Below are 14,212 nucleotides of genomic sequence, written 5' to 3' on the forward strand. Positions count from 1 at the left end.
ATAGAAATTGTTGGTCTGAATCTAAATTACATTTGTTTCTTAATTAAAAAATGCACAAGAAAGGCTGGAAAACACTGAATTGTGAACAGAGGCTGAAGTTTAAATGAAACAAATACACAGCAAAGAACAAACTCCCAATAAAATAGAAGAAAAAAAAGATAAACAACCAAACTACAGTAAATAAAGGCTTTAAATGATTTTGCAATGGAAACAGCTCAGTAGCAAATAAAACTGAGTCTCTTCTCACAGTCATGAGCCCTCCAACTACTCAGACGCCCTCCTGTCTTCTGTAAGGCTGCACACTTCATCTTAGCCTGCGGACACAATGGTTTTCCCCCTTCATCCCAGGCTTCATAGTCCATCTCCTGCCCATCCACCCAGAGCCAGTCCTTAGATAAGAAGCGCAAACCAATCCAGACATGTTTAGTGGTGTGATACTTATTCAGCTCTTTCTGAATGAGCAGCATCTCAGTTTCTGACGCCACACTGGCCAGGTCATCGTGGTGCTCTCTGCAGTACTCCAGAGCTTCCTCCCAAGTCTTTTCTTCTTCCACCACTACTGCACTGTAGCAGAAGACAGGGCTGATAATGTCTGCATGTGCATCTCGCCATTTTTTGTTATCAAAAAGTCCATAGTCTTCATTGAGTCGGTTCTCAGGTTGACCCTGTTTCCAGCAAAGCTCAGTCACCTCTCCACCTCCTGACCACAGCCATTTGTTTTTGTCTGAGAGATTCCTCAGCAGTCCAAACCAGATGTAGTCATTGAGATTGTGGGAGAGCTCCTGAAGCTTGAGGTTATCTTTTTCATTACTGACCGGGGCCAAGTCTGTGTAGTTCTGCTGACAATAACTTAAAGCTTTATCCCAAGGCATTTTCTCCTCAATGTAAACATACTTGCTAGAAGTTCCAGAAAAGCTCAGGAGGAGCAGCGTGAAGGCGAAGACCGGATCCATCATTGTTTTGTTTCAAAGAGTGTTGCGAGCTGTGAATACCCAAAGTGTTATGCACTGTCAAAGCTATGAGATGTTTGACAGAAATGATTTGCATAGGCGGGCTCAATCATTCGCTCAACCCATCAGTATTCTGGAGCGAGATGAGAGAACAAAGTTTCAAGGAAAGAAACAGACTATAAAAGTCTTTCTTAAACACTCATTATTATTTCTGTTCTGTGCACTCCTCGTCCAACATTGGTCTTCTAGGAATGTAATTTTGGACTCCATATTTTTAATTTAATTCAACAGCTATTTGATTTCTTTACATTTCTGTCATCAATGCACTTCAAATATATCAAAGAAAGACACAGAGATGAAGCCTGAGGCTATTGGGAAAGAGCAACCAAATTTTACATTTGCTCAAGGAGAAGCATAAGGGTTGCGTGACTTCACAGCCGACAAACAAATCAAAAGAAGGGTTTTCCATGTTGTTCATGATTTCTTTCAAATGCAAATGTAGAGGTCAAGAGAACAAACTCAGTGAGGGCTGAAAGAAACAGTCTTTATTACTTCTGCTTTTATCTTTCTATCCTTCCATCCTTTTGCTTTTTGTCATTTTATTCTTTGGCCATGTTGGTGCAATTAAATATAAAGTAATGTGGACTTAGGTGTATTTTATAATCTTTGAAAAACTCTCCAGGTAAGGGATAACATAGGATATATTTGAGCGATTAACATTAAATTCTAATCTTTTCATCAACACTGAAAAAGGGATGCCGTTTTATCCGTCCTTTTCACTGCCCTCCATCAAACCGGGTGTGTTTTTGTAGTCAAAACAATCAAACTTACAAGTCATCACACCAACCACCGCCCCCAAAATATATGTATTGATTTCAGTTATAGCACTGACCTCCATGTTCAGACAGTCTGTGTGATACTGATATTTGGGAACCACAGACTAATCAGAAGGTGTTCTTTTGCACAAACATTCATATTTGCCCACCTTTACCCTTTACCATGCCACTTCCTTTGAATTAATTAATTAAACATGTTACAAGGTGCTTGCTGGCCTCTTATTTTGGAAATGTTGGAAAAAAAGGTGTGGTGATTTCTGTGTGTCACACCTACTCACCTTGCATTATCACAGCTCCATCTTTACATCTTTATCTCTCCATTTGACCTCGTCATTGTTTGGGTAGCAGAATGCTCTGATGTTTTCATGTTGCCATACTGGTGACATGGTGACGCTCATGCTAAATGTGTGCAAATTTATTTCCATAAAACATTCACATTTCTTTTCGTATTTACATGGAGGTTAGCATAAATACAAATTCGAAAGAAGCAAATAATTTGGCATATACACATGATAAAGATTTCCAAAGTTTACACATGAATAGAAACATAAATAAAAAATATGGAAAGGTAGTTTTTAATTAAGTAGCACATTTCATTACATGCAAATTTAAAGTGCATGACACAGAAGATAAAAATACAAAAACCTGTGTAGGTTTGCAATGCCTTAAGGCAGTGACAGTGACAGCAAAGTCTGTTTCTGAACATATGCACAGATTTAACTTCTGCCATTCAGCAGGCACCACAGTAACTGAAATCACCCTCAGCACACTTCTAATTCTGGGAACAATTTTGTGATTTTGTACAATCTTTTGCAGTAACTTTTACGTTTGGCTTTCCTGTTTGTCTGCAACAATATAAGCAACTAAATTTACTGCATTATACTTGCATTTCTATGTGCATCTACAAATCCAGTCCCTAAAAAGTTGGGACGTTGTGTAAAATTGAAATAAAAACAGAATGCACTTGTTTTTGAAATCTCTTAAACCCACAGTTTTATTCACAGCAGAGCAGAGAAGACATATCAGTTGTTTACATATATTTTTAAAGCATTAGCCTACTCTGCAGCAACACATTTCAAAAAAGTTGGGAGAGGGTACCACACAGTGTTAACACTGTGTAACAACAGTTTAGAAACTGAGGACACCGATTGGACCTGGACTTTTAGAAGAGCAGTGTCGCCCCATCCAGACTCTTCTATGAAGCCATGCTGTTGTATTGTAGCGCTTTTACCTGCATTTGTGGATGGTACAGTCGGTGATTTGTGACATAATTATGTCTGTCTTTAATGACCTGAGGGGCTAAAGATCAAGAGCACCTGGCCTTGATTTTTGACCTTGTCCCTTGTGCACAAAGATTTTTTTCAGAATCTTTTGAACTGGAGATGGTGAACTGTTTACAGACTTTACATTTTTTGACATTGCGGAGCATTACTCAGAAACTGTTCCACAGTTTGTAGAAGCAGTTGTTTGCAGATCGGCAAACTTCTGCTGAGCTAGGATGCTCGTTATACCCAATCATGTTACTGACCTGTTTCCAATGTACCCAATTAGTTATAAAATGTTCTTCCAGCTGTTTCTCTTCAGCACCACATACTCGTCCAGCCTTTTGCCACCCCCATCCGAAGTTTTTGGAGAGCCGTTGCTGCCGTCAAATTCAAAATAAGCTAGTATTTTTTCATTAAACAGTAAAAATATCTAAAAAGAATATTAATAGTAAAAATATTCTATTGTGAATAAAATATATTTTCATTTCACACAGTGTCAACTGGTGTTGTGTCAGCACAAGCACACACGTGGCTACGTGCAATGACAGCCTTCACTTTCAGCCTTCAAGTGTTACATATTCGTACATGGAAATCCACCATCTGATGAATTTCCATGTTGCATCATACTTTTGCAAAAGGGAAAACCTCTGTGCTTTCATTCCTTGGATTAGTCAGGGTACATTATTACATATCCTCATATGTCATCACTAATGAGAAAGTTTTGCAAATACAATATTTTTAAGAATCTTTTGAATCTCTTTCTTTCTCTTTGTAGCTTGCTCTCCTCCAGGTTTGAGTAAGACTCCTGTGTCACCGCTGGGACTGAAGCCGCATCAGCAGGGTGGAGCAGGTCAGTTTACCGGCAACAAATATACTCGTCTTCATTTAGAACTGACAGTATATATACTGAAGTAGATGTGTATAAAATTATATTCAGTTCATGCTGACCATGACCTCGTACACCATTCAGGTTTTCAATATTTGCATACAAATAATTTGAATCTCTCAAATCATACTTAAATTTGACTAAAAGCACTTTAACAGTAGCCATCGAGTGATAATTATACAGAAGCGTACAGTGCACAGAATCCCTGCACTATGTCATACTGTAGCTGACTGAGTAGAAGGTTGCTTTAATACTTTGCTTCCCTCTAGTGTGTAGAATTGTTCCTGCAAATGCTTCGATGCTAACAGTTCTTGCTCTGAGCTCAAGTGCATCTCTCTTCTCTCCTCCTCTTCCACACACCCTCTCTTCTTCTCCTGGTGTCTGCTTGTTTTTTTCTTTTTGTGGTCAGACTGTCATTCTAACACTGGAGAACAAGGTAAGCTTACTTTTTGTGGCACCACCAAACCCATATTTGATATTTCTGTGCTCAACTATATATGGATTTGTCTTTGTTTTATGATGATTGATGTTTGATTAATTTCCTGTTTCTGTCAGTTTCGCCTTTTCCAAGCTTCTGATGCCTGTTAACTGATTTGTTTTGTTTCGTTCAGGGCATCCAAATGTTGTGTGATGCACCAAAAACAGATCTGACCGTACACGTGTATGTGTGTGTCTGTTTTAACACGCAGATAATCGAGGTTTTGGTGACTCCAGGGTACAACCCTTGAATGTTCCTCTCTCCTCCAGCAGTCCCATCCACAGCACTGATGGGTGAGTCTTCTGTCACTTATTTTTCTTGGATAAAAATTTTAGCCTGTACATGTATTTTATATATGTTAAGCAAATGTTGCTTTTCTTTTTTTTCATACTCATATCCAGGATATCCTTCACGGAGTATGATGCTGACAGGTTAACCCAACTCCAACTTAGCTGGATCAAAATTTTCTGAAGAACACTTGTGATTGAGGTTCACTGGACCGTGAAAAGCCAAATTAAATTAAAATAAAAGTTTCAGGTTCTAATACATTATCACACATCGGGACATACTGCTGTGAAAGTATTTCATTTCATGCATGTAGATAGCTTGGATACCCAAATTAGATCTTCAGGTTAACTGTGCAAGCACTTGGCGACAGTGGGAAGGAAGAACTCCCTTTTAAAAGGAAGAGAGCTTTGACAGAACCAGGCTCAGGGAGGGGCCAGACAAGTTATAGAGTGTGTGAGGACACAGAGGAAAGAAATGAGAGCATAGAGACATGAGGACAAAACAGAAAAGATAGGAAAGAGAAGAAGAAATTTAATAACATGCTGTACATGCATTTATACACACTGTGTTTGAAGAGAGGTGAGTGAAAAAGAAATGCTTAGTGCATCATGGGAAGTCCTAGCATCTACTTCTAAATACTCTAGGAACCACAAGTAAACCAGCAGTCTGAGATCAAAGTGCTCTGTTAGCATAATAACATAACAAAAAGTATTTAAAACATGACAGAGCCTGAATAGTCAAGGCTTTGCTTGTAAGGATTTACACTGAGAAATTCCACATCACTTCCTGTGTACAGTGTCTTTCATTAGAGAACAATCACCAGTCACATTTCATGTGGCCTGTATATCATGTATCGCAGCATTATCCCAGCAGGGATAGATATAAAACCAGGACCTCAAACTGAATTTCTGTTATTACTGCACCTACCTGCAGTACCATTACAGCTCACTAGGGGGCTCCAGCTCACACTTTGGGAATCACTGGACTAGAGCAATGGCGTCATCATTCAGTATGATGCTGTAGAGAAGTGAAAGTGATGCTGAGAATAGATGAGCAGCCAAACATCCAGGAAAGCAATCATATAAGTGATTAAAGATCTTTCTCGTTGAACTTACGGATTAGCATCATCATTACATTGGTGAGCAGTTGAACAAAAGTTCAATAGCCTTATTAATTTAGTATCAAAGACTGAGCACAGATGGAGTCACTCTGTTTTCTATCTATATTTAATCCACATAAACAGCTAAATAGAGTCAAAATTGCAGATTCAATTCAAAATGGCAGACTTTGGGAGTTAGAGTATCGCTTTAAGAGGAGTTTTTGTGTGTCTTGATTTGTCACATTGGCAATCAGTATATAATAAATAATAACTATCCACACAGATACAGACAAAAATGAATGCATAGTCAATGCCACTATTTAAAAAAAAACAAACCCCTCCCCCGAAACTGATACAATGTGTCCATGTTTAGGATAATTTCAGAGGGCGACGAACCAACCAAACGATCCAATAATGCTTTTAAAATAATAATAATAGTAATATAGTACAGTGAGGTAATTTTTATTGAGGTTACTTAGATATGAGCTGCTGATATCATCCACAAAATGTATTTTATGAACTGGAATAAGTGCTGAAATGTCAACATCAAGTCAACTTGAGCATCCTCATCACATTTAATGTTCGGTGTAAGGATCAGATACAAAAATATAATAACATACATTTTCTAACTTTTATGATTGTAGAAGAAGAACTAGTTCTTCAGATGGGGTCCCGCACAGCCCCGCCTCTATTCACCCCCAAAGACCTGCTTCCCCAGACGGATCTCAGGTCAACATTATGGGCGTCCACACAGTCCCCGGCAGCCCTAACACCCTCCACCGCACAGTGGCCACCAACACTCCTCCGAGCCCTGCGCTGCAGAGACGCCTGGGTCAAGCCAGCCCCTTGCTGGGTAGGCACCCACCTCCATCTGGTGTCCCTTCAAGTCCTCTGATTGGCCGAAACCCTAAAACAGCAGCTGCCGGTGTGCCACCCAGCCCTCTGATGGGGCGCCGCACGGCAACGAGTGGACACAGTACGCCTGATGAGCTGGGCGCTGCCTCTCGCCAGGGGGGCATCCATCACCCTGCCACGCCTGCTTTCCCAGTCTCCCCACAGCTGCCAGAAAAGCGACACATGTCCAGTGGAGATGCAGACAGAATGGAGAACAAGAACCTGATGCCAACACCGATCAGTGTTAGCAGCACGCCTAACCTGTCTGGGACACACACTCTCCCAGACGTCTCCAAGTCTATATACGGTAAGAGGGAACTTTTTTTTTTTTAATACCTTTCATGAACCTCATGGGCTTAATATCACTGATTTTCTTCATCTAATTTCATTCAAACAGATGGTTATCCTGACATCAAGATGAATGTCAAGTTTGTCCAGGACACCTCCAAGTACTGGTACAAGCCAGACATCTCCAGAGAGCAAGGTGAGAGTCAGGAACTTCAGCCAACTTCAGCTCCTCATCCTCTCATCCTTTCATTGCTTTTCTTTTCATTCTCCTCATCTTCTTCTTTTAGCCATCAGTTTGCTGAAGGACAGGGAGCCTGGGGCTTTCGTCATAAGGGACAGCCACTCTTTCAGAGGGGCCTATGGTCTGGCCATGAAGGTGGCCTGCCCACCACCAACTGTCCAGCAGAACAAAAAAGGTAAAAGGCTTCCTGCACTCTGCTCTTGGCTTGCTTGTGAAACATCTGCCTTCTCCAACAGCTGGATCAGCTGAGTATGTCTTTCTTTTAGTTGGTGACATGACTAATGAGCTGGTGCGGCACTTCCTGATTGAGACGAACCCCAAAGGTGTCCGCCTGAAGGGCTGTCCCAATGAACCCTATTTTGGTGAGTTTCTGCTGGTGTGTTTTTTTCTGTTTGCAACATCAAAATCGCAGGATGAAATTTAATTTAAAATCAGACTGATCCAGAGACCATTGCTTTCTGTTTGTAGGTTGTCTTTCTGCTTTGGTGTACCAACACTCAATGACCCCACTGGCTTTGCCATGCAAACTGATGATCCCCACCAAAGGTAACTTTACTTTCTTAGTTTCTTTAACATTTTATGGAACAGGAATCCACTCAGACTTTTAGTACAAACCAAGTTATTGATAGGTACTTCCATGTTTTTGATGAAAATGTCTTTTTTTTTTTACACTTTACAATTTCTTTGCTGCAAGTAATTGTATTCAGATGCAAAAATATAACATCCACTCTATTCGGTCTGTCCAGACCCAAATGAAGAGGCACTAGAACTCACCACACCAACTGATCCAGTTGTTGAACTTCTTAAGCAGGGAGCGGGTAAGTGACTGAAGTCTACCAGAAAAAAAAGCGATAAATTATGATTCTACAAAAACTAACTCTTTGTGAAAAGTAGAGATGCACCAATTGCAATTTTCTTGACGTGTTCCAATTTTTTTAGAATTCTGGTTTCTTTCTTAAAACTAAAAATGACAACAAAATCACATTTTCTTCAAGGCAATATTCTAAATTATATATCAATAATAGAAATCTTTAAAATTCACAATTTCCCCCCAAAACTGCAGTAAGTTACCGGGTATTGTCTCACAGAAATAACTAAAATCTTGAAAGAGATGCAGATAATTAAAATGACTTCCGGTATATCTACTTTTACCTGACATATTTCAGCTTACCAAATAAAACCAGTTGCAAGAGATCCATACACCAAACAGTTACATTTTCCGATATGTTTATATATTCAACAGCCAACATGAAATCAATACCTTTTCTTTTTTACTTCTGTCATAAATTCTCTTTCGTGACTGCTGTTATTCCGTGGGCATACTGAGGTTCATACTGAGGCTGCTAGCATATGGCTTGCACCGGACACTGGATAGCTTTAGCTTTAGCCACTTCGCTTTTGTTCGCTTCCCTGAAATATCCATATTCAACTGGATGAGGGTGATTTTATGTGTGATTAGATTTGTTGCTACAAATGTTTTAGTGCTGGTTCCCATGTGGTTTACTTTGAAACTTGTCTTTACTCGCAATGAAGAGTTTGACATCCAGTTTAACATCCAGCATTTGGATGTTAGCGTGTGCTGCTCTTTTGCAGATATGTTGCGCATGCATGAAAAGACCAGCTTATAATCAGATATATGTGAAACTGTTTGGCCGGTCACCAGTGGTGGCACAGACTAATGGAATCAGGCCTATTCTGGTCCCTGAATGGACAATTTGTGCATTTCAAGAAAAAAAGAAAACCTTTTGGTGTTTTTCTTTTTAGAAACATCAGTTCACTTGTTTACACAACCTTGTCATCCTTACTTTACAGTCCAGAAGGTTCCTGAGGAGGCCCATGGTAAATACTAGTTTTCACTACTCTGCTTCATCATGAAATTTTACTGAATATGAATGTGCTCTTTTCCAGAGGGTTTCAGTCACTGTTAACAAATTTTGCAATTAAATAAAACTCAGAAAAAACTTGAAATTCATTCATGTTATATTGCAGGTAGCAGTCAACGGACTGTAGAAGCATTTGATACAATATTATACTTCCACATTATATAAAAATATGCATTGCATGATAACTCATGTCATAACATTATTCACTGTATGCATTTTGAATATTCCTCACTACAGCTTCCATCACTTTAAGACAAACTGCATGCACACTGTTTTGGGTTTTTTTTGTAGGATCTTCTCTTATGTAACAGTGTTTTTCCATTGTTTACCTCTAGCGTGTAATGTTCTCTACATCAACTCTGTGGACATGGAATCGCTCACTGGGCCTCAGGCCATTGCCAAGGCAATCAGTCAGACGCTGTCAACCAACCCTCTGCCGGCTGCCACCACCGTCCACTTTAAAGTGTCCACACAGGGCATCACACTCACCGACAGTCAGAGAAAGTGAGTAAGCATGTTCAGGAGTAACTCTAATATTAACAATGGTCTGTTATATTTAAATGTGCGGCTATGATACTGTACATAATGAGTGAAAGAGAATAAAGAATAAAAAAATTTGTATGATAGTCCCTAAAGAAAACAAATGTTTACTGCAAAAGTAATTTTGCACCATCTAGTGGTAGCCAGTAAAACAGTAATCACATGACAGCATTTCTCTGCAAACACCAAGAGATACCCTGTGCAATGTTTCACATCCAAGCATGGTCGTTTAATGTAATGCTATTTTATAATAATTAATTAATTCAGTCATTTTTACTGCAGGGTTTTCTTTAGAAGACATTATCCAATAAACACGGTAACCTACTGTGACACTGATCCCCAGGACAGAAAGTAAGAATTTCTTTTAATGTACTAAACCTCATATATATATATATATGTATATATACATATATGTAATTAATGTAATTACTCAATTCAAAATCATATTTTCTATCATATTTTTTTTCTTTAGATGGGGCAAAGAAGGAGGCGGCTCAGTGAGGTAAGTTTGCATGCTTTAAAGATAAATGTGTATAAAGAGTTATTTGTGTACTGAATGTTATAAACAACTGAATTCATTTCACTAACCACTAAAAAAAATATTGTTTGGTTTCCTTTTCCAGAAATCCAATAGCTACAGTATTTAACCTTATCTGGCAAAAAAGTTGAGACACATCAAACTTTACATTTAACAGAAACTTTTAAGACAAACTCAACATATCGAAGGGTGAAACTGAGAAATTTGATTGTTTACTGAAACATTTAAGTTTAATGCAATAAAAATGTCTCAGAGAAGCATCAGCTCTTCTTTGAACACCACCTAGCAAGCATTTAGCAACTGAGGATATCACCTGCCAAAGCTTTAAAAGCAAAATGCTTTTTTGATGCTTGCTCCAGCATGAATGTGAAGTTGTTCAAGGACACCTTCATTATATTTTTGTTATGAAAGGCATAACAAAAATTCCTGTTGGACCTGTTGCTAGACGCTGCCACTGAAACACACCGGAATATTTTTGTTATGAAAGGCATTCATGTGTTGTTTTTTTTTTGTTTAACTTTGGCACAGTACTTTTGGCTTTGTCTTTGTCAAACCAGTTGTAACAAGTAGACTGTCAACCTGCTTGCTGACTAACTAATGACTTGTGATAACAGAGTCATTAGCCTTTCTTTAAATGTAATATATGTTTTTCTTGCTTTCAGGCTTTTTGGATTCGTGGCAAGGAAACAAGGAAGCACAACAGACAATGTCAGCCACCTGTTTGCTGAGCTGGACCCAGATCAGCCCGCCTCCGCCATCGTCAACTTTGTCTCTAAAATGATGAAGCGATGAAACCCTTAACGTTCAAATGGCAGTGGCTGTTTTGCAATCTTCCCTCATTGTTGGTGTCCTCTTTGCCAGGGCTGGATGGAGTCCTTTTTTTCTGTTTCATGTTGGGTTTTTGTTTTCCTTCTCTGTTTTTTCCTCTCTGCCTTGCTGGTTTGTTTTGATCTAATTGAAGTAGTCTCTGTTTGAAGGCTTTGGTGTGGATCGAAACTGGAGCTAGAGGATGTGTGATGCGGAGCTATGCATGTGACAAACATGGAAGCCATTTGAGGGAGAAGATTTATCGACAGGGTAACCTGTGCTAGGAGAACTTAGCTAAAGACTAAAAGAAAAATGCAAAGTCTAGTCAGGGAACATATAAGGAAGTGGACGTTTCAGGGTTTTCTGTTGTTCTTGTCGATTGATTTACCAAAGGTAGCTGCAATACAAGCGCGAGAATGATGTAGCTGTTAAGCCATTATTATTTCCTCCTTTTTAAAAGATGAAACATTGAAAAAAAGAAATCTGCTTTCTTAAACTCATCTTCAGGAGTAAAAAAAAAAATGTTGGCCTTGATGGCTTTTAGCAAAACTGTCTGAAGACATTATGCATGTTAGCTTGATCTTTAAGCTTGACTCTTCTACCTTCCACAAAAGTCATTGTGAAATCCTTAGAGTGGCCATTTCCAGGTCTGTTTTGTGTCGGAAAGGGCTCTGCAGTGAAACGACTGATCTAAACTGCACATAACAGACCAGACTTAACAAAAAAAAAAAGAAAAGGGGAGGGGAAAAAAGGACAATAAAACAATGCCACGCTAAGGTCACCGAACTTTGTGTCAGTGCACCCACTTTTGCATCACCTCAGCATCCAGTCCGAGCCTGATTTCTCTCTCTCCACAAATAAAAACACAAAAAAAACCTTGCTTCTTGGATTATCCACCTGGTATCGGCAAGCTCGTAATTGCATGCCAGACAGAGAGATTGTTTTATCTAGAAGGTGGAGCCGCTGATTCAGGCCGAGACTCTTTCCTCCCAGAGTCACACAGACTTCCTCATCACCAACTGCTTGCAGTAGTGGACCTGTTGATAGACGCTGCCACTGAAACACACTGGAAATCACCAGGGACTGGCCCAATGACCTGGACCTATGCACTGTTCTTTATGCATGTTGTTGTCCCAAAATGCACCCCCCCACCCCCCTCCCTCATAGTGACATCCAACATCACTGAAATCATTCTATGCCATGTGCTTAAAACTAAAAACCTTTAGACGAGTACACTGACGTTGTATGACTTGTCAAAGACTGCATGAAATAGAAACTTTTTTTTGTACTCTTCTCAGAGTCCTAAAAAACAAACAAAAAAAGGAAGTAGAACAACCCACTGTTGAAGTAGTCACATGATGGTGAGATGCTATGTTTTTACCTTTGTTTTCATTTAGTTTTCGGTCCATTTGGGCCAGGGTTACCTTTCGCTGTATCAAGGACAGTTTTATGTTCCACGGTGTTGTCAAAATTTACATCTGGATACCATTTAGTGTTAAAAACAAAGAAAAAAAACACACAAGAAGTTTCCACACTGTGCGCAATGCCTGCTTGTTGAACACACGCTCAACCATTCACAATAAGCTAAGGAAAAAAAATTGATATTGATATAAATGTACATAGATACTACTTTGAAAGGTGACATAGCGAAAAAAAGTATTTATTTTTGTTGCTTTGGTCCCTCATGATTACTCATATATACATATATTGTACAGTCTAGATAAAGAAGATTACCTAATGGGGTGAGAAAAAAAAGATATATACTTATTTTGGCTAATGATTTCAAAGTCTGGCGATTTTGAAATGCGTTTGAATATATGGTGTACATTACTTTGTACATGTATATGTTTGTTTTCACCTTGTCATGTATCAGTCTTTTTTCTGCTTCTGTTTTTTTTTTCTTCTTCCCAAACAAGATGGGGCGCGAAGGAGATAGGTCTGAAATGTGTAGACAGAAACATCTGAGTGTGCTTCCTTACATTTAGAAGGCAAACATATCGAAGCTGTTACATTTAAATGTGTGAGAAAAAAAGGAGGAGGCCAACCTCGAATGCAATATGAAAACAGCTTTTATGCATCCATGACAGTTACAGTTATAATTTTGCCAAAGATTCATACGTCTATGCTAACTCGCTGCATGCTGCTTCTCAGTTTCCATTTTTTTGTGTTTCATTCATTCTTCAGTCTAGCTCAGCTTAAGCAGCCAGGTTATTATGGGATGTTCGGTATTAAATAATTGCAAGACAGCAAGACATTGAGATGCAGATGACAAAAGTCTTTTGGGGGCGGGCAGGCGTTTGTTGTCTCCAAAATATATTTGCTTAAGATTGAAAAGTCCCGCGAGCGACTGAAATTTCATATGGACGTCAGTGCTGGAGGTAGAGAAAGTCAGACATGTCTCATCGTGATGCTAAAGCTCTGCACTTGCAGCCTTGTCAGACCTCCAAAGGCGTCTCCCCCCTTTGAGAGTCAGTGATTTATTTATTCTTATTTATTCTTTTATTTCCTTGCAAATTTTCATGTTTCATTCTCACAGCTTTGCAGTTTTTACAGCGTTAATGATTTTAGGAATGTACGGTGGCGCTTTATTGAAAGCAAAGAGGTACAGTGCACTTAAATCAATGTCATTTGAAAAGAATAACTGAAGAATTAAATGTTGAAATACAATTTTAAAAAAAACTAGACTATATTGTACCTGTTGGCTTTGAGTCAAGAGTTACCTTGTTGTTTCATTGAAAAAAAAAAGATTCTGTGACCCCTTGTACAGATGAGACATGTATGTTGTATGAATGTTCTACTATGGGTGTGCAAAAGGGTCTCAGATTTTGTTTACGCTTATCATTTACATTATGCTGTCATGGCTTACCTGTTCCTAAGGAAAAAAATGAAATAAAAACATTAAAGCAATACAGATACATTACGTTAAAGGCATGTGGGTGGTTCTTTTTACTGCGCTTTTTTAATAAATGGGTTTAGACACTGACTTCGTAGTCTGACCCACACCCAGAACCAGTTTCATTAGAGAGACCCTGGCATGGAAAAATTACCTGTAGGGATCATCTTGGCATTCGTGAAGGCCAAGCTTGGAGCCTCATTTGATATTGCTTAGTGGGAATGCATCTTAAATGCATGGGGCTTGGCTCGGCCTGAACAAACCGTATGGGTCTGTTCTCCTGTGGACCCACCACTCACCATAGCGGTCTGGTACTTTCTGAATTT

General features: G+C 39.1%; 1 protein-coding gene across 6 annotated transcripts in view; it reads left to right on the plus strand.

The window, feature by feature from the left end:
• tns1a (tensin 1a) overlaps positions 1–13,920 on the plus strand; it is a 110,386-nt gene extending 96,466 nt beyond the window's left edge. For 2 of the 6 annotated variants that reach the window (XM_039606673.1, XM_039606677.1), the window contains 15 exons: positions 3,827–3,901; positions 4,347–4,373; positions 4,627–4,708; positions 4,817–4,846; positions 6,447–7,003; positions 7,094–7,180; positions 7,272–7,400; positions 7,492–7,587; positions 7,694–7,771; positions 7,972–8,043; positions 9,038–9,064; positions 9,444–9,612; positions 9,931–9,999; positions 10,121–10,150; positions 10,849–13,920. In XM_039606673.1, coding sequence (XP_039462607.1) covers positions 3,827–3,901; positions 4,347–4,373; positions 4,627–4,708; positions 4,817–4,846; positions 6,447–7,003; positions 7,094–7,180; positions 7,272–7,400; positions 7,492–7,587; positions 7,694–7,771; positions 7,972–8,043; positions 9,038–9,064; positions 9,444–9,612; positions 9,931–9,999; positions 10,121–10,150; positions 10,849–10,978 — 1,658 coding nt within the window. In that variant the 3' untranslated portion in view covers positions 10,979–13,920. Of the gene's footprint in view, positions 1–3,826; positions 3,902–4,346; positions 4,374–4,626; positions 4,709–4,816; positions 4,847–6,446; positions 7,004–7,093; positions 7,181–7,271; positions 7,401–7,489; positions 7,588–7,693; positions 7,772–7,971; positions 8,044–9,037; positions 9,065–9,443; positions 9,613–9,930; positions 10,000–10,120; positions 10,151–10,848 lie in introns of those variants that run through there. The other 4 variants (XM_039606675.1, XM_039606674.1, XM_039606676.1 and 1 more) reach the window with 4 other exon arrangements.
• The last annotated feature ends 292 nt before the right edge of the window (positions 13,921–14,212 follow it).

This window comes from Oreochromis aureus, linkage group 23 (genome assembly GCF_013358895.1).
Source record: "Oreochromis aureus strain Israel breed Guangdong linkage group 23, ZZ_aureus, whole genome shotgun sequence".
NCBI lineage: Eukaryota > Metazoa > Chordata > Actinopteri > Cichliformes > Cichlidae > Oreochromis > Oreochromis aureus.